We start from the raw sequence: 27993 nt of genomic DNA, 5'->3' as shown, positions 1-27993 counted from the left end.
GCCAACAACAACTTTCAAGCTATAGTGTAAAGTGCACCTATCACATACATATATTGGAGGCAGCCATTTTGTGAACCAGTCTTCATGAGGACGCAACCTATCCGTTCACTAGAGGTTAGTGACATCACTAGTACATGAAGGTCACTGATTACTGGTTAGTTGATCATCTGTTTTCACAAATATAGGCATAGCCCACTTTGCATATGTAAATATTCTTACTTGGAAACCAAAAAAATTAGGTTGATGTGCAAGTCCTTCAATTTCTCTTACTCTGTAAATCTTTCCTTCTTTCTAGACAGCCAAGAAAAAAATAGTAAAAGATGGAGGAGCCCCACCAGAAAAGAAGATAAGAACAACCTCAGAGGACAACGGGGCAAAGTCTGGATCGTCTGACTCGGAAAAAGGTGAGATATCAAAGTGCACAGACAATAAACTTGCACAAGGGATGATTACAGGGCGGGAATAGATTATTAAAAAAAGTCAAAATGTTGTGTTGGGATTCAGTCAATTTACCTCCAATCAAAATCCCGACGGTCGAAATCCCGACAGCAATTGCCCGATGGTCAAAATCCCGACATGGACAAAATACCGACATTTAAAATACCGACAAGGTCAAAATACCGACATGTAAAATGCCGACAGCTCAAAATACCGACATGAGTTTTTCATGATTTTTTTCATTGAAACCGACTTGTTCATACTTTACCATCCCAGTGGACCTGGAGGGAGAATATAATAGTGTGCCGAGCGCAGCGAGGCACCGTGCCTGAAGCATGGCGAGCCATGCGAGGGGACTCGGTACACTTATATGGTGTCCATGTCGACCTATGTCGACATACACACAAAAACCAATTAAAAATGCATGTCGGTATTTTCACCTGTCGGCATTTTATATGTCTGTATTTTGACCTTGTCGGTATTTTAAATGTCGGGATTTTGTCCATGTCGGGATTTTGACCGTCGGTCAGTTGCTGTCGGGATTTTGATTGGAGGTATTTCATACCAATCCCGTTGTGTTCATCATTGGAAACCACATTTCTCTGACGTCCTAGTGGATGCTGGGGATTGCGTAAGGACCATGGGGAATAGCGGCTCCGCAGGAGACTGGGCACAACTAAGAAAGATTTAGGACTACCTGGTGTGCACTGGCTCCTCCCTCTTTGCCCCTCCTCCAGACCTCAGTTAGAATTTTGTGCCCGGCCGAGCTGGTTGCACACTAGGGGCTCTCCTGAGCTCTTAGAAAAGAAAGTATATTTAGTTTTTTTATTTTCAGTGAGATCTGCTGGCAACAGACTCACTGCTACGAGGGACTGAGGGGAGAAGAAGCGAACCTACCTGCTTGCAGCTAGCTTGGGCTTCTTAGGCTACTGGACACCATTAGCTCCAGAGGGATCGAACACAGGCCCAGCCTCGGTCATCTGGTCCCGGAGCCGCGCCGCCGTCCCCTTTGCAGAGCCAGAAGCAAGAAGAACGTCCAGGAAATCGGCGGCTGAAGACTCCGGTCTTCATTAAGGTAGCGCACAGCACTGCAGCTGTGCGCCATTGCTCCCCATGCACACCACACACTCCGGTCACTGATGGGTGCAGGGCGCTGGGGGGGGCGCCCTGGGCTGCAATAAGAGTACCTTAGCTTGGCAAAAAAACACATAATATAGTCAGTAAGACTATATATGTGTAAAATCCCCTGCCAAAAATACCCTGAAAAAAGCGGTAGAAGTCCGCCGAGAAGGGGGCGGGGCTATCTCCCTCAGCACACTGGCGCCATTTCCTCTCACAGCTCCGCTGGAAGGACGCTCCCAAGGCTCTCCCCTGCAGTTTCCAGGCTCAATAGGGTAAAAAAGAGAGGGGGGGCAGTAAATTTAGGCGCAAACTGTGTATTATAGCAGCTATAGGGGAAAAATCACTGTGTGTAGTGTGTATCCCTGCATTATATAGCGCTCTGGTGTGTGCTGGCATACTCTCTCTCTGTCTCCCCAAAGGACTTTGTGGGGTCCTGTCCTCAGTCAGAGCATTCCCTGTGTGTGTGCGGTGTGTCGGTACGGCTGTGTCGACATGTTTGATGAGGAGGCTTATGTGGAGGCGGAGCAGGTGCCGATAAATGTGATGTCACCCCCTGCGGGGTCGACACCTGAATGGATGGACATGTGGAAGGAATTACGCGACAGTGTCAACTCCTTACATAAAAGGTTTGACGACATAGCAGATGTGGGACAGCCGGCTTCTCAGCCCGTGCCTGCCCAGGCGTCTCAAAATCCATCAGGGGCTCTAAAACGCCCACTACCTCAGATGGCAGACACAGATGTCGACACGTATACTGACTCCAGTGTCGACGACGATGAGACTAGTGTACATTCCAATAGAGCCACTCGTTATATGATTACGGCAATGAAAAATGTGTAGCACATTTCTGATATTACCCCAGGTACCACAAAAAAGGGTATTATGTTTGGGGAGAAAAAGCTACCAGTGGTTTTTCCCCCATCTGATGAATTAAATGAAGTGTGTGAAGAAGCGTGGGCTTCCCCCGATAAGAAACTGGTAATTTCTAAAAAGTTACTAATGGCGTACCCTTTCCCGCCAGAGGACAGGTCACGTTGGGAGACATCCCCTAGGGTGGATAAAGCGCTCACACGTCTGTCAAAAAAGGTGGCACTACCGTCTCCGGACACGGCCGCCCTAAAGGAGCCTGCGGATAGAAAGCAGGAGGCTATCCTGAAGTCTGTATATACACACTCAGGAATTACACTGAGACCGGCTATTGCTTCAGCATGGATGTGCAGTGCTGCTGCTGCGTGGTCAGATTCCCTGTCGGGAAATCATTGATACCCTAGACAGGGACACTATATTGCTAACCGTAGAGCATATTAAAGACGCTGTCTTATACATGAGAGATGCACAGAGGGATATTTGCCGGCTGGCATCTAAAATAAACGCAATGTCCATTTCTGCCAGGAGAGGATTGTGGACTCGGCAGTGGACAGGAGATACAGATTCTAAAAGGCACATGGAAGTTTTGCCTTACAAGGGTGAGGAGTTGTTTGGGGATGGTCTCTCGGACCTCGTTTCCACAGCGACAGCTGGGAAGTCAGCATTTTTACCCCATGTTCCCTCACAGCCAAAGAAAGCACCATATTATCAGGTACAGTCCTTTCGGCCCCAGAAAGGCAAGTGGGTTAGAGGCGCGTCCTTTCTGCCCAGAGGTAGAGGGAAAAAGCTGCAACATACAGCCAGTTCCCAGGAACAAAAGTCCTCCCCCGCTTCCTCTAAGTCCACCGCATGACGCTGGGGCTCCACAGGCGGAGCCAGGTACGGTGGGGGCCCGTCTCAAGAACTTCAGCGACCAGTGGGCTCGCTCACGGATTCTACAAGTAGTATCTCAGGGGTACAAGCTGGAATTCGAGATGTCTCCCCCGCGCCGTTTCCTCAAATCTGCCTTGCCGACAGCTCCCCCGGACAGGGAGGCAGTGCTGGAGGCGATTCACAAGCTGTATTCTCAGCAGGTGATAATCAAGGTACCCCTCCTTCAACAAGGACGGGGTTACTATTCCACAATGTTTGTGGTACCAAAACCGGACGGTTCGGTGAGACCCATTTTAAATTTAAAATCCTTGAACACTTATATAAGAAGGTTCAAGTTCAAGATGGAATCGCTCAGGGCGGTGATTGCAAGCCTGGACGAGGGGGATTACATGGTATCACTGGACATCAAGGATGCTTACCTGCATGTCCCCATTTACCCTCCTCACCAAGAGTACCTCAGATTTGTGGTACAGGACTGTCATTACCAATTCCAGACGTTGCCGTTTGGTCTGTCCACGGCACCGAGGGTATTTACCAAGGTAATGGCCGAAATGATGATACTCCTTCGGAAAAAGGGAGTTTTAATTATCCCGTACTTGGACGATCTCCTTATAAAGGCGAGGTCCAGGGAACAGTTGTTGATCGGAGTAGCACTAGCTCGGGAAGTGCTACAACAGCACGGCTGGATCCTGAATATTCCAAAGTCGCAGCTGGTTCCTACAACGCGTCTACTGTTCCTGGGGATGGTTCTGGACACAGAACAGAAAAAAGTGTTTCTACCGGAGGACAAGTGGTCCGGATCGCATCTTCAGATGCATCGGCTGATAACCCTGTCTCCAAGGGCCAGGGTGTCGCTGCTGTGGTGGCTGCAGAGTGCTCATCTTCTAGAGGGCCGCAGATTCGGCATACAGGACTGGATCCTGGTGACCACGGATGCCAGCCTTCGAGGTTGGGGGGCAGTCACACAGGGAAGAAACTTCCAGGGACAATGGTCGAGTCAGGAGACTTCCCTACACATAAATATTCTGGAACTAAGGGCCATTTACAATGCCCTAAGTCAGGCAAGACCCCTGCTTCAACACCAGCCGGTGCTGATACAGTCAGACAACATCACGGCGGTCGCCCATGTAAACCGACAGGGCGGCACAAGAAGCAGGATGGCGATGGCAGAAGCCACAAGTATTCTCCGATGGGCGGAAAATCATGTGTTAGCACTGTCAGCAGTGTTCATTCCCGGAGTGGACAACTGGGAAGCAGACTTTCTCAGCAGACACGACCTCCACCCGGGAGAGTGGGGACTTCATCCAGAAGTCTTCCAAATGGTTGTACACCGGTGGGAAAGGCCACAGGTGGACATGATGGCGTCCCGCCTCAACAAAAAGCTAAAAAGATATTGCGCCAGGTCAAGGGACCCTCAGACGATAGCTGTGGACGCTTTAGTGACACCGTGGGTGTACCAGTCGGTTTATGTGTTCCCTCCTCTTCCTCTCATACCCAAGGTACTGAGGATAATAAGAAGGAGAAGAGTAAGGACTATAATCATTGTTCCGGATTGGCCAAGAAGAGCTTGGTACCCAGAACTTCAAGAAATGATATCAGAGGAACCATGGCCTCTGCCGCTCAGACAGGACCTCCTGCAGCAGGGACCCTGTCTGTTCCAAGACTTACCGCGACTGCGTTTGACGTCATGGCGGTTGAACGCCGGATCCTGAAGGAAAAGGGCATTCCGGAGGAAGTCATCCCGACGCTGATTAAAGCTAGGAAGGAGGTGACCGCAAACCATTATCACCGCATATGGCGAAAATATGTTGCGTGGTGTGAGGCCAGAAGGGCCCCAACGGAGGAATTTCAGCTGGGTCGATTTCTGCACTTCCTACAGTCAGGGGTGACTATGGGCCTCAAATTAGGTTCCATTAAGGTCCAGATTTCGGCTCTGTCGATTTTCTTCCAAAAAGAACTGGCTTCACTGCCTGAAGTTCAGACGTTTCTTAAGGGAGTGCTGCATATTCAGCCCCCTTCTGTGCCTCCAGTGGCACCTTGGGATCTCAACGTGGTGTTGGATTTCCTTAAGTCACATTGGTTTGAGCCACTTAAAACCGTGGAACTAAAATATCTCACGTGGAAAGTGGTCATGCTGTTGGCCTTGGCTTCGGCCAGGCGTGTGTCAGAATTGGCGGCTTGTCCTGTAAAAGCCCTTATCTGATTTTCCATATGGATAGGGCGGAATTGAGGACTCGTCCCCAATTTCTTCCTAAGGTGGTATCAGCTTTTCATTTGAACCAACCTATTGTGGTGCCTGCGGCTACTAAGGACTTGGAGGATTCCAAGTTGCTGGACGTAGTCAGGGCCCTGAAAATCTATGTTTCCAGGACGGCTGGAGTCAGGAAAACTGACTCGCTATTTATCCTGTATGCGCCCAACAAGCTGGGTGCTCCTGCTTCAAAGCAGTCGATGGCTCGCTGGATCTGTAGTACGATTCAACTTGCACATTCTGCGGCTGGACTGCCGCATCCTAAATCTGTAAAAGCCCATTCCACGAGGAAAGTGGGCTCTTCTTGGGCGGCTGCCCGAGGGGTCTCGGCTTTACAACTTTGCCGAGCTGCTACTTGGTCGGGTTCAAACACATTTGCTAAATTCTACAAGTTTGATACCCTGGCTGAGAAGGACCTTGAGTTTGCTCATTCGGTGCTGCAGAGTCATCCGCACTCTCCCGCCCGTTTGGGAGCTTTGGTATAATCCCCATGGTCCTTACGGAGTCCCCAGCATCCACTAGGACGTCAGAGAAAATAAGAATTTACTCACCGGTAATTCTATTTTTCGTAGTCCGTAGTGGATGCTGGGCGCCCATCCCAAGTGCGGATTGTCTGCAATACTTGTATATAGTTATTGCCTAACTAAAGGGTTATTGTTTGGAGCCATCTGTTTGAGAGGCTCAGTTGTTATTCATACTGTTCACTGGGTATAGTATCACGAGTTGTACGGTGTGATTGGTGTGGCTGGTATGAGTCTTACCCGGGATTCCAAATCCTTTCCTTATTGTGTCAGCTCTTCCGGGCACAGTTTCCTAACTGAGGTCTGGAGGAGGGGCATAGAGGGAGGAGCCAGTGCACACCAGGTAGTCCTAAATCTTTCTTAGTTGTGCCCAGTCTCCTGCGGAGCCGCTATTCCCCATGGTCCTTACGGAGTCCCCAGCATCCACTACGGACTACGAGAAATAGAATTACCGGTGAGTAAATTCTTATTATAAGCAAATGTTTCCATTCTTCTGTTGTCCCATGTGAATGTCTGGACTTGTGTCAGTGAATACAGGGCTGCACGTTTCCACATGCTTGTGGCTACTTTTATCATTATACTCTTCGACCTACATATTTTCCGAGTTATCAGATTAAAGAGGAAGTAATGCTCAATGTTCATGTCTTCTCTTACAGATGAAGACGCTGAGGGAGCCGGAAAGACTGTAAGTCACTTAGATCATTGGCAGGGTAGAAGCGGCAATCTTTCAGTATGTGGACACATAAGTAGTTGGTTTAGTTTATGAAAGAATTGTCCGAGTCCACTCATGCAAAATATTGTCATAAGGTCTACTTTTTAACTTGTGTAAGGAGGTAGGAGATTGTATAGCACATGTCCCATTTTGTCTTACAGAAGGGAGACGACAAAGAGGAAGAGCAAGAAGAAGCCACCAAAGATGGAAAAGGTAATCCCTAGAACCTTTACAACATTTGCAGCACTGATTGAGGATTATATTGTGGATTTACATGAATAGATCCTGGTAGCTGACTTTTTACGTTTTACTCATTAATTCTGACATTCCACAGAACGGAAACAAACCCCTGTCAAAAATCTCCAAGAAACACAAAGCAAACGTCTGCGTGATAGAATGGTGGATAGGTACAGGAGCTGGGTCATTTTATACAGCAGGGAGGGCTTGTCTGTAATATAACATTGCTAACACTCCTTTCTCTTCCAGAATCCAGTTTGTCTGTTCTCTGTGCAAGTTCCGAACATTTTACGATGAGGAGATGGCCAGTCACCTACAGAGTGCTTTCCATAAGGAGCATTTCGACTATGTGGGAGGGAAACTTCCCAAACAGTCAGCTGACTTCTTGCAGGTACACCTCCTGCCTTTATAAGCACTGCCTCCTTATCGCATTACTGTGCTCTAATACCACCTTGTTTCATGCGTCACCAGGAGTACGTGTTAGATAAGAGTAATAAAACTGAGGAACGCCGTAAGACCATTGAAGACCTCAGCAAAACAATCCAGCAAATTTACCGGGATCTGGACCTCACCCAGGGTAATGACAGATTTCACACTAAAATGCTGCATTTTCACTTTAATTGCTGCATTTTATTCATTGCCTGTACGTGTCTGGAGTTCACCGTAGAAAGGAAACCTTGGTCTTTAGTGGAGCCTTTACTCACTTTATTTTGTTAATAGTGTTTTTATTATTTTAGGGTCTTGACTCTGGAGATGCTGGCCGCCTTAGGAAGGCCATCTGCCACCATCATGAGATTCTGAAAGCTCTTCTCACTGCACAGAACAGAAAGTTATTGGGTCTTGATTAGTTGTTGGGTTTGGCCCAAATTAAGGGTTTAAGTTTAGGTTTCTAAACACCAGACAGTCTCACTTTTATTAGGTGGGACTCTAGTCCGTGGTCTTGGGGTCCACTTATGACACTATGTACACAGCTTATTATGTTCCACTACATCTCTGTTGAGGGTTTAGTCTTGATTCTTGCAGATAAAATGTGCTTGTCTCTATAGGTGCTGTAGCCATGCTTCTGTTGAGCAGAATACCCTTACCCTCCCTTGGACTAATGCACATGTAATCAGTGGAACATCCTCTTTTGTAGGATGCACAAGGATGAGCTTGAGTGTGGAAATGCTAAGGTCTTGTGTTTCTGTCTCTTGTAGACCTAGGAATGGAGCATTTTGTGAAGAAAGTCGAAGCAGCTCATTGTGCCGCTTGTGATGTATTCATCCCCATGAACTCTACTACCTTACAGCGACATCTCAATTCCCCCCTACACAACCAGAACCGCAGGGTGAGTCCTGTATATAACATGGGATACTTCCTGTATTGAGGAGCCTTTTGCTGCTGTTTGTCTGTTGTTTAAATAACCAGTGCTAGAATCTTTACAAGAGTGCCAGGCTGTAGTTTTGGCTGTGTACGTCTGTGGTCAGCTGGCCACATACTGGGCCTAATTCAGATTGCTGTTGCTGTCTTTTTCCGTACGCAATTGTGATTATATGCTAATATGGGCAGAAGCTAACTTGCGCATAGGGACACCCACTGCTGTCACAGCATTTCCGCCTGATGGCGTACAACTGCTGATACATCGGTACCATTGTCGCAAATCGGGTCATGTTGCAGCGTCTGAGTACCTCTGTAGATGCGCAGGCTGAGCTGCTACCCTGGGATGCTGAGAGCTCTCCTGTAGCAAGTAAAATGGCAACTGGTAATTTATGCAAGCCCAGAAAACGTCTGAACGGCCATGACACACCTGTATTTGCCCAACCACTCCCTGTTACCACCACCAAGCACTGTCTACCTGTCACTCACTTTGCGACTAATTCCTCGGTGCGACAGTCATCACAATTCCCTCGCTGCGCATGCACACTGCGGCTCAGATGCATGTGCAGTAAGAAAACATCGACCGATTTGCGCACAACTGCTGCTTTGGGACCACATCTGAATTAGGCCCACTGCCAGTTTCACCCCCCGTAATGGGAGCAATATCAATTTTGGCGGGTTGTAGTTTCAGGTAATTCTAGGCGTGATGGTACTAAGATGACTTCATACACAGACCGATAAGTGGTCTATGTTCATCTTCCAACTGCTTTTATCTAGTGTGTCTGATAAGAAGAGATTGATATTCACTATTACAAGGCATTGTGGAAATTTTTTAGTCCTCATGCCAGTTTCCTAAGAGCCAGCATTAGAGGTTGAGCGAAGATTTGCATAGAGAATGAGGGGAAGAGTAGCCATGCAACAGGATATCATGAGATTTGTTGCAGAAAGTCACTGTTTTCTTCTTCTCTCCCCCCACTCTAGAGCATGATGGAAAACTCTAAGAAGACTGCACTGGCTGTAGCAAGAAGTATTTTGAATAACAAAGTGATCAACCAGAAACTGGAAAGCTATATAAAGGTGTGTACTGACTGCATACTAACTAGTGAATGCCAGAGAGCTGCTATAGCTAGGAAAAATACAGTCCATAGGACCTGTCCAGTATATGGCAGATATGTGTAGGTATTATTGTGCTGTTTCTGCCTCTGAAAGAGACTTAAGGGAATTCAATCAGCCGTAGTAATTTACCGTGGGCTAAATGACCCCCCGTTCTATCCAATTAGCCCCAAAGCACAGCTGCCAGCAGCACTTATCAGGGATTTTTTTTTTTTTGGGGGGGGAGAGGAACCTCAGCACGCCAGCACGCTCCAAAACAAATCCATGGTAAATAGCCCTTTTTCGTAAATCGGACAGTGAAAGCACATAGGTCTGTGGGCTCACGGATTGTGTATGGTTTCACCTGAAAACAGGTAACTTAATATGCCCAAAAACAGGCTGTAATGGAATAGCCCGTTAAATTATCGGGGCCAATTGAATTCCGCTCTAAGAGAGCGTAATTATAATTGCCAGCCACCATAGCCCTTTAAATGTGGTCAGTAGACTGCAATAGAGGTGAGTGGTGGTATTTGGGGTGGTGGGTGTGTCTGCGTTCTGGGCTCGCGTGGCTGCAGCCTATCAATTCAATATTTACTTGTGATGTAAAAGTACGTATTTTTATTTAGCTACCCTGTAAATTAATGGGATGCATTTCCATATTATGTTTGTTTTTTGTATTGTGTTTTTAATTCTTTATTATTATTATTATTATTATTATTATTATTATTAGTTTAATATAGCTTCACTTTTGCAAATCTAATCCTAGTTCTAATCATTTGTTAGATACTTTCTTTAGCAGTATGTATTTAGCAGTTACCTTTTCAGTTCCGTCCTTTGTGCAAAATCCTCTGTCTATGACCAACCTTATCAGTGTCATCTGCACAACATGAGACATTATTACGGTCTGACATAAAATCAGTTTTTGCTAGTTTGCGGAGCCAGCGCCGGGTGCCGAGCAGGGAAGCATTGAGCTTTCCTGCTGTCTCCGCACCGCAGTTCAGGTTACACCATCCTGAGATGGCGAACCTGACCTCCATGGAGAAGTATGGTGATGCGATTCAGGCACAGAGCGGGGGTGCCGCTGGAGAAGTCAGTGACTTCTCCACGGTGACCCGATCTGTGAATTGCACTAGGCAGAGAAAAGCCCTGTTTAACGCAAAACAGGGCTTTTCTCTGCGACATAAATAGATATTAATAATAATAGATCCCTAAGTGTCCCAAATCTGGATGGGTAAGGGGGAATGACCATCTTTGCAGGAAGGTCAGTGTGCAGGTGTGAAGTAATGCTGAAATCACATCATCTTACGATATTTATAGCTATGGAGAACAATTAGCCATAGTGTGTGGACCCATAAGATCCCTTCCAAGGTACCCGTGCAGTTCTGAGCTTACTAGCAAAACCATGGAGATCTCTAGATGATTAATTTGTAGCTAATGAAGGAAACAAAATACAGGGGATATTAGATAAACTATTGCAAAGACAAATATTTTGTTTGATCATTAATCTTCCAGGGCCAGAATCCATTCACAGATGAATATAAGAAGAACACAAAAAGTGGCATTAGCACAAAGCTAGCCCTAGAGGTCCAGGAAACTGAGAGAGAGGATTTACCACCATCCAGTGCTCTCTCCGATTCCGAGAAAGATGATAACTCCCTGCAGGTTGTAGCATCTGAGGAGGCTTGTGATGGGAAAGAAAAAGAAGAGGACATAGTAATGCAGTGTGAGAATTCTGAGGAGACCTCTGATAGACAAGAGGAGGAGCAGGTGAATGCTGATGATCCCACCACTGAGGAGACCTCTGATAGACAAGAGGAGGAGCAGCTGAATACCGACGATCCCACCAATGGGCAAGAAAGATCAGAGGTTCCATCTGATGCTCCATAAAACCTCAAACATGGTAGGAGTTCATTCCTCCACTGAAGACCGCCAGAGCAGAGTTACCCCTGAACAAAATATGGTACATCAGGGTCATGGTAGCCCAACATTCACCATAGGGCATATTCTGCTACATCCAGTATATAACACTTTGTTGGCAGCAGATAATATACATCCATAAACAGTGTTCTTCTCATTCTGAATAAAAAACAACATGGTTAGTTTTTAAAAAACACAATTTGAATGTGTTGTCTCATTCCAGTGTCAACATCCTATCTCAATAAAATAAAGTAAATATTTTTATGTGTTTGCTCAGTATATGTACTAATTTTAACTGAGTAGCATCTTTACAGCTGACAACAAAACAAGTCTGTAAGGAGTGTTCTCATAGTTTTCCTTGGCTCCACTGACATGTATGCATTCTTTAAAATTAGACGAGAATGGCGGCATCAGGGTAGGAGCGCAGCGCTGACATGTATGCTGCGCTCCAGGAGGCTCAGAGGACATACGGCTGGTGTGTCCTGCCATGAGGCAGGCGCTGAACCCCCCACAATGCTTACCCACGCTGGCTACTACCTTAACACGGGTTCTAACCCAAAGTTAAGCACATTTAAGACCTCAGGCCAGGATAAAAAAATGGGAAGCCGCGTGCCATTACGGGAGCGGGGCTTCACCATGAGCGGATCCAGCAGCTCACCAGCGCCATTTTCCCTCTGCAGCTTACACTGGCAGCGTCGCAGGGAAGCACAGCTCCTCTCCATTGACTCCATGTGTTCCTCAACGGTACCAGGGGTCTTAGATGGGGGGGGGGGGGGGGGGTGTAGTAGTACACTGAGCCCTATTAAGGGACTTAGTGTGGCAACCCAGCTGAGTTTTACTTGGCTATAATGACGCAGTGTGGCTGGCTCCTTTTTTTCTGTGTCTCCCTGGGGGCTCTGCTAGTTAAAACTGTATTTTCACCTTATGTGTGTGTGTGGGTCCCTTCACGTTACAATGTCCAGGGACTGTGTTTCATGCACAGCAGAGTGTCTGTCCTCTCCAGGTGATTCGCTACCATGTACACAAGGTAGTTCCCATTCTCAGGCTAGTGGGTCAGAACCCCCATGGTTCGATTCCATCAAGGGGTAGTATCAAATATTTCTACAAAATTAGCCCAGAGTGGAAAAAAAAACGCAATACTTAGGACCGTCTATGGATTACCTCACAAATAGAGATCCAGTCCCCATAGCGGTGCCTCAGACCCTTACACTTTTGCCGCAGAAGCGTGCTCTGGCCCAAATCATGCAGGCTGATACTGATGACGATACATCGGACGCAGAGGAGGGTGAGGTGGACGCTAGTGGGGGGGATGCAGCCCTGTCACAAGGAATACAGGCCCTGATGGAAGCTATTAGGGATGTCCTGCACATTCCTGACAAAGTGGCGGAGGTAGAAGGGGAGTCTTATTTTAATGTAAAATAGAAATCCTCTGCTACATTCCCAGCATCAAAGGAATTGAATGCTTTATTTGAGGAAACTTGGCCAACTCCTGACAAAAAGTTTCAGATCCTTAAGAGATTGATTGCTTCCTTCCCCTTTCCTCTGGAAGATCGGAAGAAATGGGAAAACCCACCGGTTGTGGACGCATCTGTCTCTAGGTTGTCACGTAAGATAGTCTTACCCGTTCCTGGGGCAGCATCCTTAAAGGACACGGCTGACCGCAAGATTGAGACCACTCTCAAATCCTTATACACAGCTGCGGGGGTGGCCCAGCAACCTACTATTGCTTGTATATGGATCAATAGGGCCATTGCAAAATGGTCTGCTAATCTAATAGATGGGTTAGATTCCTTACCCCGGGGGGGAGATAATTTTGCTTCTACAGCATATTCAAGACTCTGCAAACTTTATGGTGGACGCCATAAAGAAAATTGGTTTGCTTAACGCACGCACAACTGCTATGGCAGTCTCCGCATGCAGGGGCTTGTGGCTGCGCCAATGGACTTCGGATGCGGATTCCAGGAAAGGCGTGGAAGGCCTACCGTTCAAAGCTGAGGCCCATTTTGGAGATTAATTGGTTGCGTGAATATCCAAGGCTACGGCGGGTAAGTCTACATACCTTCCCTCCACAGCACCCCCAGCAAGGAAAACCTACTCTGCAGTCCTTTCGGACAGCGAAGTTTAAAGGCAGACCCAAAGGTTCTTCTACAGCCTTCAAAAGCAATAAAGGTAAATCCAGAAAACCAGCAACTGCAGGTTCTCCGGAACAGACCTCCGAGTCTGCTTCCTCAAAGCCTTCAGCATGACGGTGGACCGCACTGCCTGGAAGACAGGCAGGTGGGAACTCTGTTACGTTATTTCAGTCTCGTGTGGACAACATCTAGCCAGGATCCCTGGGTCAAAGACCTTATCGCCCAGGGATACAGACTGGAGTTTCAGGAACTCCCACTTCACAGATTCTTCAAATCAGGCTTACCAGCTTCTCCAGAAGCAGGTATGACTTTGCAGGCAGCAATTCAGAAACCGGTACAAACTCAGGTCATTGTTCCAGTTACACTTCACCTACAAAACAAGGGTTATTACTCCAACCTGTTTGTGGTACCGAAACTGGACGGTTCGGTGATGCCCATTTTAAACCTCAAGTCACTGAACCCGTACTTAAGGGGGTTCAAGTTTAAGATGGAGTCTCTGAGAGCGGTGATCTCAGTTATGGAGGAGCGGGAATTTCTGGTGTCTCTGGACATCAAGGATGCGTACCTTCATATTCAGATTTGGCCGCCTCATCAGGCTTATCTGCAGTTTGCAATGCAGGACTGCCACTATCAGTTCCAGGCACTGCCATTTGGCCTCTCCACGGCACCGAGGGTGTTCACCAAGGTAATGGCAGAGATGATGTTTCTCCTCCGCAAACAGGGAGCGAACATAATACCATACCTGGATGACTTGCTGATAAAAGCACCATCCAGGGAGAGGTTGTTGGACAGCATTGCCCTCTCAACCCGACTACTCCAGGATCACAGGTGGATTCTGAACCTACCAAAATCCCACCTGGAACCAACACGGCGGCTTCTGTTCCTGGGGATGATACTGGATACGGAGGAACAGAAAGGTATTCCTTCCGTTGGAAAAGGCATTGGTAATCCAGTCAATGGTGCAGGATGTTCTAAAAGCAGCCCAGATCTCTGTACATCTATGCATTCACCTTCTGGGGAAGATGGTAGCCTCTTACAAGGCTCTGCAAGGCTCTTCCAGCTGGATCTGTTGGACAAATGGTCCGGATCGCATCTTCACATGCACCAGAGGATTCGTCTGTCGCCAAAAGCCAGGATTCCTCTTATGTGGTGGCTTCAGACTTTTCACCTGACCGAGGGTCGAAGGTTCGGGATTCAAAACTGGATTTTGCTAACCACAGACGCTAGCCTAAGAGGTTGGGGAGCTGTCGCCCAGGCGGAACAGTTCCAAGGAAAATGGTCAAGTCAGGAAACCATCCTTCCGATCAACGTTCTGGAGCTATACAATGCCCTTCTACAGGCGTCGCATCTTCTTCAAGATCGCGCCATTCAAGTTCAGTCGGACAATGTGATGGCAGTAACATACATAAACTGACAGGGCAGAACGAAGAGCAGAGCATGTCAAAGGTAACAAGGGTTCTCCTCTGGGCAGAAAGACGCGGTGGCGCTGTCGGCAATCTTCATTCCGGGTGTAGACAACTGGGAAACGGACTTCCTCAGCAGGCACGACCTCCACCCAGGAGAGTGGGTCCTCAACCCGCAGGTGTTAGAGTCCTTGACATGTCGGTGCGGAATTCCACAAATAGACATTGATGGCCTCTCGTCTCAACAAGAAGCTCACACGGTATTGTTCCAGGTTGAGGGACCCACAAGCAGTGGTGGTGGACGCTCTGGTGACTCCATGGGTTTACCAGATGGTTTATGTGTTTCCACCTCTTCCACTGATCCCAAGAATTCTCAAAAGAATAAATAGGCAAAAGGTCCAAGCCATTTTCATTGCTCCGTACTGGCCAAGAAGGGCTTGATACGCGGATCTGCTGGAGATGCTCCTAGAGGACCCGTGGCCTCTGCCTCTTCGAGGATAGAAATATAGAAACATAGAATTTGACGGCAGATAAGAACCACTTGGCCCATCTAGTCTGCCCCTTTTTTTTATCCTTTAGGTAATCTCAACCCTTTTTGAACCTTAATTCTTTGTAAGGATATTCATATGCCTATCCCAAGCATGTTTAAATTGCCCTACAGTCTTAGCCTCTACCACCTCTGGTGGGAGACTATTCCACTTATCCACTACCCTTTCTGTGAAGTAATTTTTCCTTAAATTTCCCCTGGACCCCCCCCCCCCCCCCCCTCCCCTCCAGTCTCAGTGTATGTCCACGAGTTCTAATATTTCTCTTCCTTTGAAGAATGTTTCCCTCCTGAACTTTAAGACCCTTGATATATTTGAAAGTTTCGATCATGTCCCCCCTTTCCCTTCTCTCCTCCAAACTATACATGTTAAGATCTTTTAGCCTTTCCGGGTACGTTTTGTGAAGTAGGCCATGCACCATTTTAGTTGCCCTTCTTTGTACACTCTCTAATGTATTTATATCCTTCTGGAGATATGGTCTCCAGAACTGGACACAGTATTCCAGATGGGGCCGCACCAATGACCTATACAGTGGCATTATCACTTCTTTTTTCCTACTACTGATTCCTCTCCCTATGCAACCAAGCATCTGACTTGTCTTTCTCATTGCTTTGTTGCATTGCTTTCCTGCCTTCAAGTCACTTGAAATAGTGACTCCTAAATCCCTTTCCTCCTCAGTAGTTTCCATTATAGTACCCTTGATACTATATTTAGCCTTTGGGTTTTTGAGACCCAAGTGCATGATTTTGCATTTTTTAGCATTAAACTGTAGTTGCCACGTTCTTGACCATTTCTCAAGCCTACCTAGGTCATCAATCATTTGTTTTACTCCTCCCGGTGTGTCTACCCTGTTGCATATCTTTGTATCATCTGCAAAAAGGCATACCTTCCCTTCAATACCATCTGCAATGTCACCAACAAAGATATTAAAGAGAACTGGACCAAGTACAGATCCCTGGGGTACTCCACTGGTAACATTTCCCTCCATAGATTGTACTCCATTAACTACAACTGTCTGTTTCCTATCCTGCAACCAGGTTCTTATCCATTTAACCGTTTTATAATCCACCCCCACGCTTTCAAGTTTATTTATCAGTCTGCGATGTGGGTCAGTGTCAAATGCCTTACTAAAGTGTAGATATGCTACATCTACAGCTCCCCCTTGATCTATTATTTTCGTCACAGAGTCAAAAAAGTCATGATCTACCACCAGTAAATCCATTCTGTTTTGGATCCTGTAAGTGGTTTGATTTAAGATATTCCACAACTCTTTCTTTTAATAGTTTTTCCATTACTTTCCCCACTACTGATGTAAGGCTTACTGGTCTGTAGTTACTTGCTTCTACTACAACAGGGGCCGTTTGTTTATCAAGACTTACCACGACTATGTTTGACGGCATGGAGGTTGAGCGTTTGATTTTAGCCCAGAAGGGGATCCCAGACAAGGTTATTCCTACCCTGATCCAAGCCAGGAAAGTGGTGACGTCTAAGCATTACCACCGTATTTGGAAAAAATATGTTTTGTGGTTTGAAAACAGGGAATTTCCTGCAGTGGAATTTCAACTGGGATGTTTTCTCCTTTCTCCGGCAGGGTCCACAGGTTATCTACAGGATAACAATGGGATATGATGGAGCGATAGCGGATTGGCACCAAACGATCACAAGCTTTCAGTCCTCCCAGAAAGCAACGGGCCCGCCCATATATCCCTGCCCACTGGCTCAGGCAAATCATTTTTTATTTTTTTTTAGTGCGGCAGGAGCCGGACCATGGTCACAGGGCTGCTGTTTTTGGCAGACCTAAGCTTTCTTATTTTATGTTTATAGTCTTACTATGTTTTCTGAGTGATCTTTCCTAACAGCATCTTATACGCATATTGGAAAGAGTCGCTCCAACAACTCTCTCTGCCGGGTCGCAACGATGCTTACCCACGGTACAAGTGCTGTCTCGACGGGCGTCTGTGTCTGATATACTAGCAGGTCCAGCAGACGTTACCAGGCTGTGGCCGGAGCACGGGGAAAAGGTAAGGCATCGGTTCCACTTAGAGGGAGAATACGGACACAGCCGCACTGTATTGATAGGAGACTACCAAACAGTAGCTGGCGCGCCGCCACCATGGGTGCTCCAGCGCTAGGTCTTAGGGATCATAGGGCACCAGGAATAGCATGAGGCTGCGATCCCTAGGGTTGATGTTAGTGGTGGGGAGTCAGACGCTCCTGGTCGTCCCTCCCCCCAGTTCATGACCAGTTTCCGTCGGTCTCCCGCCATGAACTGTTGCCTCACTTCCATTGCAGATGCTACCACGAGGGGTCTCGGTCGCAGCATAGGCGGCTGAGTCTGTGTTCACTAAGCGCTACCGCAAGGAGACCCGGTCGCAGCACAGACATCTGTATTACCGGTGCGTCTGTATGCACAGTGCATCTGTGTCCACTTAAAGTTCCCGGATCGACAGTGTACACTAGTAGCGTCTGGATCCACTCAGCGTTCGCTAACGAATTGATCGATCTTGGAAGTGAGGTGAGTTTCCCTGTATCCCACTCTACTGAGTACGGGTTATACAGCACTAAAATTCTATCTACCTTTGTCAGTATGAATAGTTAGTTTAGTGCATATTGCATATGAGTCTGTGTACGTTACTGTGGTTTTCTTCGCATTGCGTCTGAATATGTTAAAGTCTGCATAAAACAGAATTCAGTAATGTGTACTCCTACATCCTTTGAAATGTGTTTGTAGTTGATTATGTGCTCATATGACTAATATATAACATGTGACAGAGAGATAAAGTGGTTACAGTCACAAATTGTGTAGTACACTGTGAAAGTGCTGATTATTTATCATGTCTAAGAGCGGCAAAAGTGACAAGGGTACACTTACAGTAACACCAACAACCACTCATATTATGTTTGCAAAAACTGTATTAGCCTTTCTGATCTGGTACAGGATGGTTTATGTGTAAATGGTTGGAGGTTCAGGTCCCTGATCGACACCAGGTATAGATAGACTCTCTTGGGTGATGTTTGCACAGACCTTGTCCAGTTGGCTGAAAGGTTAATTCCTACAGTCTCGATACCAGGAATGGGGTTCACTAGAATCCATACATGCAGCTCCCTACATCCGGTATATCCCCAACAGCTTCTCCAAATAAGTCAAGCTGATAAACAGAGTATAAATAAATCATCCACTTCACAGGCTACATATGATGATCATCAGACGATGAAAGCTCTATATACTCTACTTCGGCACAGTGAATGAACTGAAACAATAAGAGCAGTAAAGGCTAGTCTGTTCTTAGAGACAGCAGAACCTTGGTTAAAAATAAGGCACCCGTATTTTAATGTCCCAAAACAGGTAGGGCCTCCTCAAGGGGGACACCTACAGCTGAGAATCAGGAAAAGGTTTGGGCTACATTCCAATATCCTTTTTCAGCTGGGGATTGTTAAAAAAAAGGGAAGTGCCTCATATGCATATCATTTGATAGTGCAAAAATCTATATGGCCTCTGCCGTCAACATCAAAAGAGTAATGGTTTTCAAAAAAAACAATGTCTCTGTCTAGGGCATTCATAAGGCCAACCAGGACTTCAGCTTGTATAAAAGCAAATAGCTGCCTTGGCTGAGGTACTGGAAGACGGACTTTCAGTACCTGCAGGGGCGCAAGAATCCCATATAGCTTACATGTAACAGGCAGCAAAGATATGGGTTATGCTTTTGGGGCATCAACCTTAACAATAGCTGCTAACAGATCAGTTTGCTTACTACAGGCGAAGCTGATTCAGAATCAAAGAAGGTTCTGGGAACTTGACTTTGGCTGAAAATCTATATTTGAGTAAGCAGATAGTGGGGAGTCATAAGACTCCCAAGAAGGTCACGTTTCCTTCCACATATAACCCCTAGTTAGGGGTCTGGTTTCAGCCTTTTTGGTCATAAAGGTAAAGCAATAGGTTCGTAACAACGACCAGAGGGCCAGCTTCCAAACCAGAGGATAACCCATCAGCATGATGGTAAAGGTCTTCTTCTGGAGGATCCCAGGGTAGGGGGCCGACTTCGTAGGTTGCACAGATCTGGTAACAGATGCCTGGCTGCAAGAAGCGGTATCTCTAGTTTAGTTTATGCTTTCCTTTCAAGAGCATCTTCCGTTCCGGGCAGAGGCAAAGATAAGGGGATTGCAAGAAGCAGTTCAGAAATTGCTTTTGTCAGGTGTAGTCATCCCGGTAACTCATGTACAATGTGGAAGGGGGTTTACTCCAGAAGGATTTTCTTCTCAATTCTCAATCTCTAAAATCCTAAACAGATGGGTTTGGGAACCACGGTTCACATGGATGCGCTCCATAGTTGGGTAAGGAGCCAGTAGATTACATAGTATCCCTGGATAGTCAGGATGCTTACCTACAGGTTTCTATAGCACTGACCATCAGTGTTATTTCAAGGTTTACCATCCTTCAGCAACATTCAGTTCTAGGTCTTACCCTTTGGGTTAGCCACAGCCACAGAGTATGTTCCAAAATAATTTATGGCAGTTTATCTCCGCAAGCAGGGGATAAGAAAATTGCCATACCTCGACCACCCTTTTTTCTGGAACAATCACAGGAAAGGCTTCTGTGCTATCCCGAACAGACAAAAACTTGTCTGCAGAGGTACGGGTTGTTCATAAATGGGGCAAGGTCATCCCTGGCTCCGTCACAACGGATGACTCACGGGGAGGCTGTACTGAATCAAAGCCTGCAGAAAATATTTACCTCGGACTAAGGTATCCAAGGTACAGTCGAGGACTCGGGAGTTGTTACACAGTCAAACAATATCAATTCACGCAGCATGCGAATGATGGGTTTGATGGTGTCAACATTCGACATGGTGGAGTATGAACAATTCCACTCAAGACTTCTGCAGCTTCTGATTTTATCAACCGCCGCATCACACTGGATAGGTCTAATCTCATCTGATGTTGGAAGTTAAACAGTGTTGTGCCTCATTAAAATCTCTGATAGGAGACCACCTGTAATAACAGGTGTTGTACGTGGGCCAGATGGACAGTAAACGATGTAGTAGCATGGCCGAGCGGTCTAAAGCGCTATATTAAGGCTCCAGTCTCTTCGGAGGTGTGAGTTCAGATCCCACTGCTGCCGTAATTATTTTCAAGAGGAAGTGGTACTGTCAGAGAAGGTAAGAAAGTCATTACCCTGGTGGCTACAGACATCCCATTTAGACAAGGGGACAACCTTGTTAGATATCAAGTTGGGAGATCCTGACAACAAATGCCAGTCTTCGGGGCTGGGGAAGGCCATTGTCCGAAAGATTAATATTCTGGGACTATGGACCACAGAAGAAAGTTGCCTGCTAATAAACCTGTTAGCACTTCGTGTCATATACATGATCCTGGTTCGGGTAAGGGACACTCCTAAAGGAAAACTAGTCCAGATCCGCAGGGCCAAGCCAATGGCATTGGTGTACCTCAACCTTCAGAGAGGAACATGCAGCTAAAGAGCAAGGAAGAAGGTAAGTCACATATTAAAGTGAACAGAGCTCTATCTTCCAGCCTTGTCCGCAGTATTCGTTCCAGGAGTCCTAAACTGTAGAGCAGACTTTCACAGTCGACACGCTATTCAGTTAAGCAAATGGGCTCTACACCCAAAAGTCTTTTCAGACTTGGGTAGACAAGTGGGGTTTGCCAGAGATAGATCTCATGACGTCCTATCGGCAAAATACCCATATACGTGTCAGGAACAAGGGATCAGGTAGTGATCTTTGTGTACGTCTTTTTTTGATAAAATGGGAATTTCTTTTCACTTATGTGTATCCTCGGATCATCCTGCTACCCAGGATGGTGAGGAAAATACAACAAAAAGTGCTGTATCTTTTCCTCCAATCATCCTGCTACCGGGGTAGTGAGGAAGATTAAAAGAAGCTAATGGTGCCGTGATTCTAATAGCTCCGGCTTGGCCCAGAAGGCGTTGGTACACAGATCCGCAGAGAATGACGATGGATGCTCTACTTCTGCTTCCTCAACGCCCAGAGCTGCTAATGCAGGGTTCTTGTTATCATAGACATCTGGATCAACTGGAAACAAGCAAGTATTTCCTGTGCAACCACAGTCTGTGCAACCGTATAGAAAGAAGGCTGCCTTTAGATTACTTTAACCCAAACAGTGTCTTCTCCAAAAAACACCAAAAAGATAAAGACCAAAAGAAAAGGATAGGGTAAAGATATCACCAGGCGCCACAGTATGTTTGTGCAATTTCTAACATAAATACATGTCATGAACCATACGTCCCTTATATTGCTGAATTCAGTCTCAGAAGTCCAAAGCTTCCTCCTCATTCAATGACAATGCATGTCAACATATATGTAAAATAGAGGGGAAGATGACATCATGTGCGATAAAAGTTATTTTAATAACACATAAGACAGTAGCAAATGGACAAACAAATAAAATTTCTGACGTCCTAGTGGATGCTGGGAACTCCGTAAGGACCATGGGGAATAGCGGCTCCGCAGGAGACTGGGCACAAAAGTAAAGCTTTAGGACTACCTGGTGTGCACTGGCTCCTCCCCCTATGACCCTCCTCCAAGCCTCAGTTAGATTTTTGTGCCCGAACGAGAAGGGTGCACACTAGGGGCTCTCCTGAGCTGCTTAGTGAAAAGTTTAGTTTTAGGTTTTTTATTTTCAGTGAGACCTGCTGGCAACAGGCTCACTGCATCGAGGGACTAAGGGGAGAAGAAGCGAACTCACCTGCGTGCAGAGTGGATTGGGCTTCTTAGGCTACTGGACACCATTAGCTCCAGAGGGTTCGAACACAGGCCCAGCCATGGAGTCCGGTCCCAGAGCCGCGCCGCCGGCCCCCTTACAGAGCCAGAAGCAAGAAGAGGTCCGGAAAATCGGCGGCAGAAGACATCCTGTCTTCACCAAGGTAGCGCACAGCACTGCAGCTGTGCGCCATTGCTCCTCAGCACACTTCACACTTCGGTCACTGAGGGTGCAGGGCGCTAGGGGGGGGCGCCCTGAGCAGCAATATAAACACCTTGGCTGGCGAAAATACATCACATATAGCCCCCAGGGCTATATGGATGAATTTTAACCCCTGCCAGATTACACTGAAAAACGGGAGAAAAGGCCGCCGAGAAGGGGGCGGAGCCTATCTCCTCAGCACACTGGCGCCATTTTCCCTCACAGCTCCGTTGGAGGGAAGCTCCCTGGCTCTCCCCTGCAGTCACTACACTACAGAAAGGGTTAAAAAAGAGAGGGGGGGCACTAATTACGCGCAGTATAAACAATACAGCAGCTATAGGGGGAAAAACACTTATATAAGGTTATCCCTGTATATGTATAGCGCTCTGGTGTGTGCTGGCAAACTCTCCCTCTGTCTCCCCAAAGGGCTAGTGGGGTCCTGTCCTCTATCAGAGCATTCCCTGTGTGTGTGCTGTGTGTCGGTACGTTTGTGTCGACATGTATGAGGAGGAAAATGATGTGGAGGCGGAGAAAATAGCCTGTAATAGGGATGTCACCCCCTAGGGGGTCGACACCTGAGTGGATGAACTGCTGGAAGGAATTACAGTGTCAGCTCTTTACAAAAGACAGTGATTGACATGAGACAGCCGGCTACTCAGCTTGTGCCTGTCCAGACGTCTCATAGGCCGTCAGGGGCTCTAAAGCGCCCGTTACCTCAGATGGCAAATACAGACGCCGACACGGATACTGACTCCAGTGTCGACGGTGAAGAGACAAATATGACTTCCAGTAGGGCCACACGTTACATGATTGAGGCAATGAAAAATGTTTTACACATTTCTGATAATACGAGTACCACCAATAGGGGTATTATGTTCGGTGAGGAAAAACTACCTGTAGTTTTCCTGAATCTGAGAAATTAAATGAGGTGTGTGATGAAGCGTGGGTTTCCCCCGATAAAAAAACTGATAATTTCTAAACAGTTATTGGCATTATATCCTTTCCCGCCAGAGGTTAGGGTGCGTTTGGAAACACCCCCTAGGGTGGATAAAGCGCTCACACGCTTGTCAAAACAGGGGCTCTACCCTCTCCTGAGATGGCCGCCCTTAAGGATCCTGCTGATAGAAAGCAGGAGGGTATCCTAAAATGTATTTACACAACATACTGGTGTTATACTGCGACCAGCAATCGCCTCAGCCTGGATGTGCAGTGCTGGGTTGGCGTGGTCGGATTCCCTGACTGAAAATATTGATACCCTAGATAGGGACAGTATATTATTGCCTATAGAGCATTTAAAAGATGCATTTCTATATATGTGTGATGCACAGCGGGATATTTGCCGACTGGCATCAAGAGTAAGTGCGCTGTCCATTTCTGCCAGAAGAGTGTTATGGACACGACAGTGGTCAGGTGATGCGGATTCCAAATGGCATATGGAAGTATTGCCTTATAAGGGGAGGAGTTATTTGGGGTCGGTCTTTCAGACCTGGTGGCCACGGCAACAGCTGGGAAATCCACGTTTTTACCCCAGGTCGCCTCTCAACATAAGAAGACGCCGTATTATCAGGCGCAGTCCTTTCGTTCCCATAAGGGCAAGTGGGCAAAAGGTTCCTCATTTCTGCCCCGTGACAGAGGGAGAGGAAAAAGGCTGCAGAAATCAGCCAGTTCCCAGGAACAGAAACCCTCTCCCGCCTCTGCCAAGCCCTCAGCATGACGCTGGGGCTTTACAAGCAGACAGGGAGGCAGTTTTGGAAGCCATTCACAAGCTGTATTCCCAGCAGGTGATAATCAAGGTACCCCTCCTGCAACAGGGACAGGGGTATTATTCCACATTGTTGTGGTACCGAAGCCGGACGGCTCGGTGAGACCGATTTTAAATCTAAAATCTTTGAACACTTACATACAGAGGTTCAAATTCAAGAGAAGGGGACTACATGGTGTCTCTGGACATCAAGGATGCTTACCTTCATGTCCCAATTTACCCTTCTCACCAAGGGTACCTCAGGTTTGTGGTACAGAACTGTCACTATCTGTTTCAGACGCTGCCGTTGGATGGTCCACGGCACCCCGGGTCTTTACCAAGGTAATGGCCGAAATGATGATACTCCTTCGAAGGAAGGGAGTTTTAGTTATCCCTTACTTGGACAATATCCTGATAAGGGTAAGATCCAGGGAACAGTTGGAGGTCGGTGTAGCACTATCTCAGGTAGTGTTACGACAGCACGGTTGGATTCTCAATATTCCAAAATCGCAGCTGGTTCCGACGACTCGTCTTCTGTTCCTAGGGATGATTCTGGACACAGTCCAGAAAAAGGTGTTTCTCCCGGAGGAGAAAGCCAGGGAGTTATCCGAGCTAGTCAGGAACCTCCTAAAACCGAGCCAAGTCTCAGTACATCAATGCACAAGGGTTCTGGGAAAAATGGTGGCTTCCTACGAAGCAAGCCCATTCGGCAGATTCCACGCAAGAACTTTCCAGTGGGACCTGCTGGACAAATGGTCGGGGTTGCATCTTCAGATGCATCAGCGGATAACCCGGTCACCAAGGAAAAGGGTGTCCCTCCTGTGGTGGTTGCAGAGTGCTCATCTTCTAGAGGGCCGCAGATTCGGCATTCAGGACTGGGTCCTGGTGACCACGGATGCCAGCCTGCGAGGCTGGGGAGCAGTCACACGGGGAAGAAATTTCCAGGGCTTATGGTCAAGCCTGGAGACATCACTTCACATAAATATACTGGGGCTAAGAGCCATTTACAATGCTCTAAGCTTAGCAAGACCTCTGCTTCAAGGTCAGCCGGGTTGATCCAGTCGGACAACATCACGGCAGTCACCCACGTAAACAGACAGGGTGGCACAAGAAGCAGTCAATGGCAGAAGCTGCAAGGATTCTTCGCTGGGCGGAAAATCATGTGATAGCACTGTCAGCAGTATTCATTCCGGGAGTGGACAACTGGGAAGCAGACTTCCTCAGCAGACACGACCTCCACCCGGGAGAATGGGGACTTCACCCAGAAGTCTTCCACATGATTATAAACCGTTGGGAAAAACCAAAGGTGGACATGATGGCGTCCCGCCATCAACAAAAAACTCGACAGGTATTGCGCCAGGTCAAGGGACCCTCAGGCAATAGCTGTAGACGCTCTGGTAACACCGTGGGTGTACTAGTCAGTGTATATGTTCCCTCCTCTGCCTCTCATACCCAAGGTACTGAGAATTATAAGATGGAGAGGAGTAAGCACTATATTCGTGGCTCCGGATTGGCCAAGAAGGACTTGGTACCCGGAACTTCAAGAGAGGCTCACGGAGGATCCGTGGCTTCTACCTCTAAGAAGGGACCTGCTCCAGCAAGGACCCTGTCTGTTCCAAGACTTACCGCGGCTGCGTTTGACGGCATGGCGGTTGAACGCCGGATCCTGAAGGAAAAAGGCATTCCGGATGAAGTCATCCCTATCCTGATCAAAGCCAGGAAGGATGTAACCGCAAAACATTATCACCGCATTTGGCGAAAATATGTTGCGTGGTGCGAGGCCAGTAAGGCCCGACGGAGGAATTTCAACTGGGTTGATTCCTACATTTCCTGCAAACAGGAGTGTCTATGGTCCTGAAATTGGGGTCCATTAAGGTTAAAATTTCGGCCCTGTCAATTTTCTTCCAGAAAGAACTAGCTTCAGTCCCTGAAGTGCAGACGTTTGTAAAAGGGGTACTGCATATACAGCCTCCTTTTGTGCCTCCAGTGGCACCTTGGGATCTCAATGTAGTTTTTGGGTTCCAAAAGTCACATTGTTTTGAACCACTTAAAGATGTTGGCCCTGGCCTGGGCCAGGCGCGTGTCAGAATTGGCGGCTCTATTCTGTAAAAGCCCTTATCTGATTTTCCATACGGACAGGGCGGAATTGAGGACTCGTCCTCGGTTTCTCCCTAAGGTGGTTTCAGCGTTTCACCTGAACCAACCTATTGTGGTGCCTGCGGCTACTAGGGACTTGGAGGACTCCAAGTTGCTAGACGTTGTCAGGGCCCTGAAAATATATGTTTCCAGGACGGCTGGAGTCAGAAAATCTGACTCGCTGTTTATCCTGTATGCACCCAACAAGCTGGGTGCTCCTGCTTCTAAGCAGACTATTGCTCGTTGGATTTGTAGTACAATTCAGCTTGCACATTTTGTGGCAGGCCTGCCACAGCCAAAATCTGTAAAAGCCCATTCCACACGGAAAGTGGGCTCATCTTGGGCGGCTGCCCGAGGGGTCTCGGCTTTACAACTTTGCCGAGCAGCTACTTGGTCAGGGGCAAACACGTTTGCTAAATTCTACAAATTTGATACCCTGGCTGAGGAGGACCTGGAGTTCTCTCATTCGGTGCTGCAGAGTCATCCGCACTCTCCCGCCCGTTTGGGAGCTTTAGTATAATCCCCATGGTCCTTACGGAGTTCCCAGCATCCACTAGGACGTCAGAGAAAATAAGAATTTACTTACCGATAATTCTATTTCTCGTAGTCCGTAGTGGATGCTGGGCGCCCATCCCAAGTGCGGATTGTCTGCAATACTTGTACATAGTTATTGTTAACTAAATCGGGTTATTGTTGTAGTGAGCCATCTTTTCTAGAGGCTCCTCTGTTATCATACTGTTAACTGGGTTTAGATCACAAGTTATACGGTGTGATTGGTGTGGCTGGTATGAGTCTTACCCGGGATTCAAAATCCTTCCTTATTGTGTACGCTCGTCCGGGCACAGTATCCTAACTGAGGCTTGGAGGAGGGTCATAGGGGGAGGAGCCAGTGCACACCAGGTAGTCCTAAAGCTTTACTTTTGTGCCCAGTCTCCTGCGGAGCCGCTATTCCCCATGGTCCTTACGGAGTTCCCAGCATCCACTACGGACTACGAGAAATAGAATTATCGGTAAGTAAATTCTTATTATTAAAAAACAGCCACAGTAGATCCACAGAACAATTACCAGAAAATCTGAGAACCTCAAAACAGTTCTCAAATCAGCTCTTATATTCACCAAGAAACCACCCGGATCTGGAGACTGGGAAATATCCTGGTTCTTGCTGTGCTGGATCTGCTGTTAAAGCTGGTACAGAGGGCCAACGCGTTCCGACTCCTTCCTTGAGTCTTTTTCAAGGTAGAGCAAGCATACAACAAAGTACATCTTATTTAAACATCTAAACAGCCAATCCAAAGTCCTCCTTATGGCGGGCTTTCCTTCCTTGACGTGAAAACTAGTTGTCCGTGTTTACAATCACTATGGTAACTCGCTCCTGCCATCACGTCACTTCCCGCATTTGCCTCTAGGCGCCAGCAGGGGGAGCTGAGATTACCAGCTTCCTAGGAGCAGCTGCTACTTCACTTCTCCGTGCTCCCAGGTCTGCGGAGTAGTCACTGGGGGTTGAGGCACTTGCTTCCCGAAAATTTATGGACACTGTGGACTTATGAACACTTTCTTTATGTTGAATAATTGAGGACGTTTCCATGGTAATATTGGTAAACGATTAAGGGGAAGGTATTGCCAAACGCAACTACCGGACGTGACGTACTATTAACGCTGTCCAAGGATCTGTATGGGATGAAAATTCCAGCGCTCAAATCATTTCCGCCAG

At 47.2% G+C, this 27993-nt stretch overlaps 1 protein-coding gene across 1 annotated transcript in view; it reads left to right on the top strand.

Annotated features, from left to right (window-relative positions):
• AKAP8L (A-kinase anchoring protein 8 like) overlaps positions 1–11646 on the top strand; it is a 50631-nt gene extending 38985 nt beyond the window's left edge. The window contains exons 4-12 of the mRNA XM_063931655.1: positions 296–404; positions 6729–6757; positions 6946–6997; positions 7119–7191; positions 7271–7412; positions 7493–7598; positions 8218–8348; positions 9359–9454; positions 10982–11646. Of these exons, the coding sequence (XP_063787725.1) occupies positions 296–404; positions 6729–6757; positions 6946–6997; positions 7119–7191; positions 7271–7412; positions 7493–7598; positions 8218–8348; positions 9359–9454; positions 10982–11356 (1113 nt within the window). The 3' untranslated portion in view covers positions 11357–11646. The remainder of the gene's footprint in view (positions 1–295; positions 405–6728; positions 6758–6945; positions 6998–7118; positions 7192–7270; positions 7413–7492; positions 7599–8217; positions 8349–9358; positions 9455–10981) is intronic.
• Positions 11647–27993: the final 16347 nt, after the last annotated feature.

This window comes from Pseudophryne corroboree, chromosome 6 (genome assembly GCF_028390025.1).
Source record: "Pseudophryne corroboree isolate aPseCor3 chromosome 6, aPseCor3.hap2, whole genome shotgun sequence".
NCBI classification, from domain to species: Eukaryota; Metazoa; Chordata; class Amphibia; order Anura; family Myobatrachidae; genus Pseudophryne; species Pseudophryne corroboree.
Note: the sequence above shows the minus strand (reverse complement) of the source record. Positions and strands in the feature narration are given on the sequence as shown.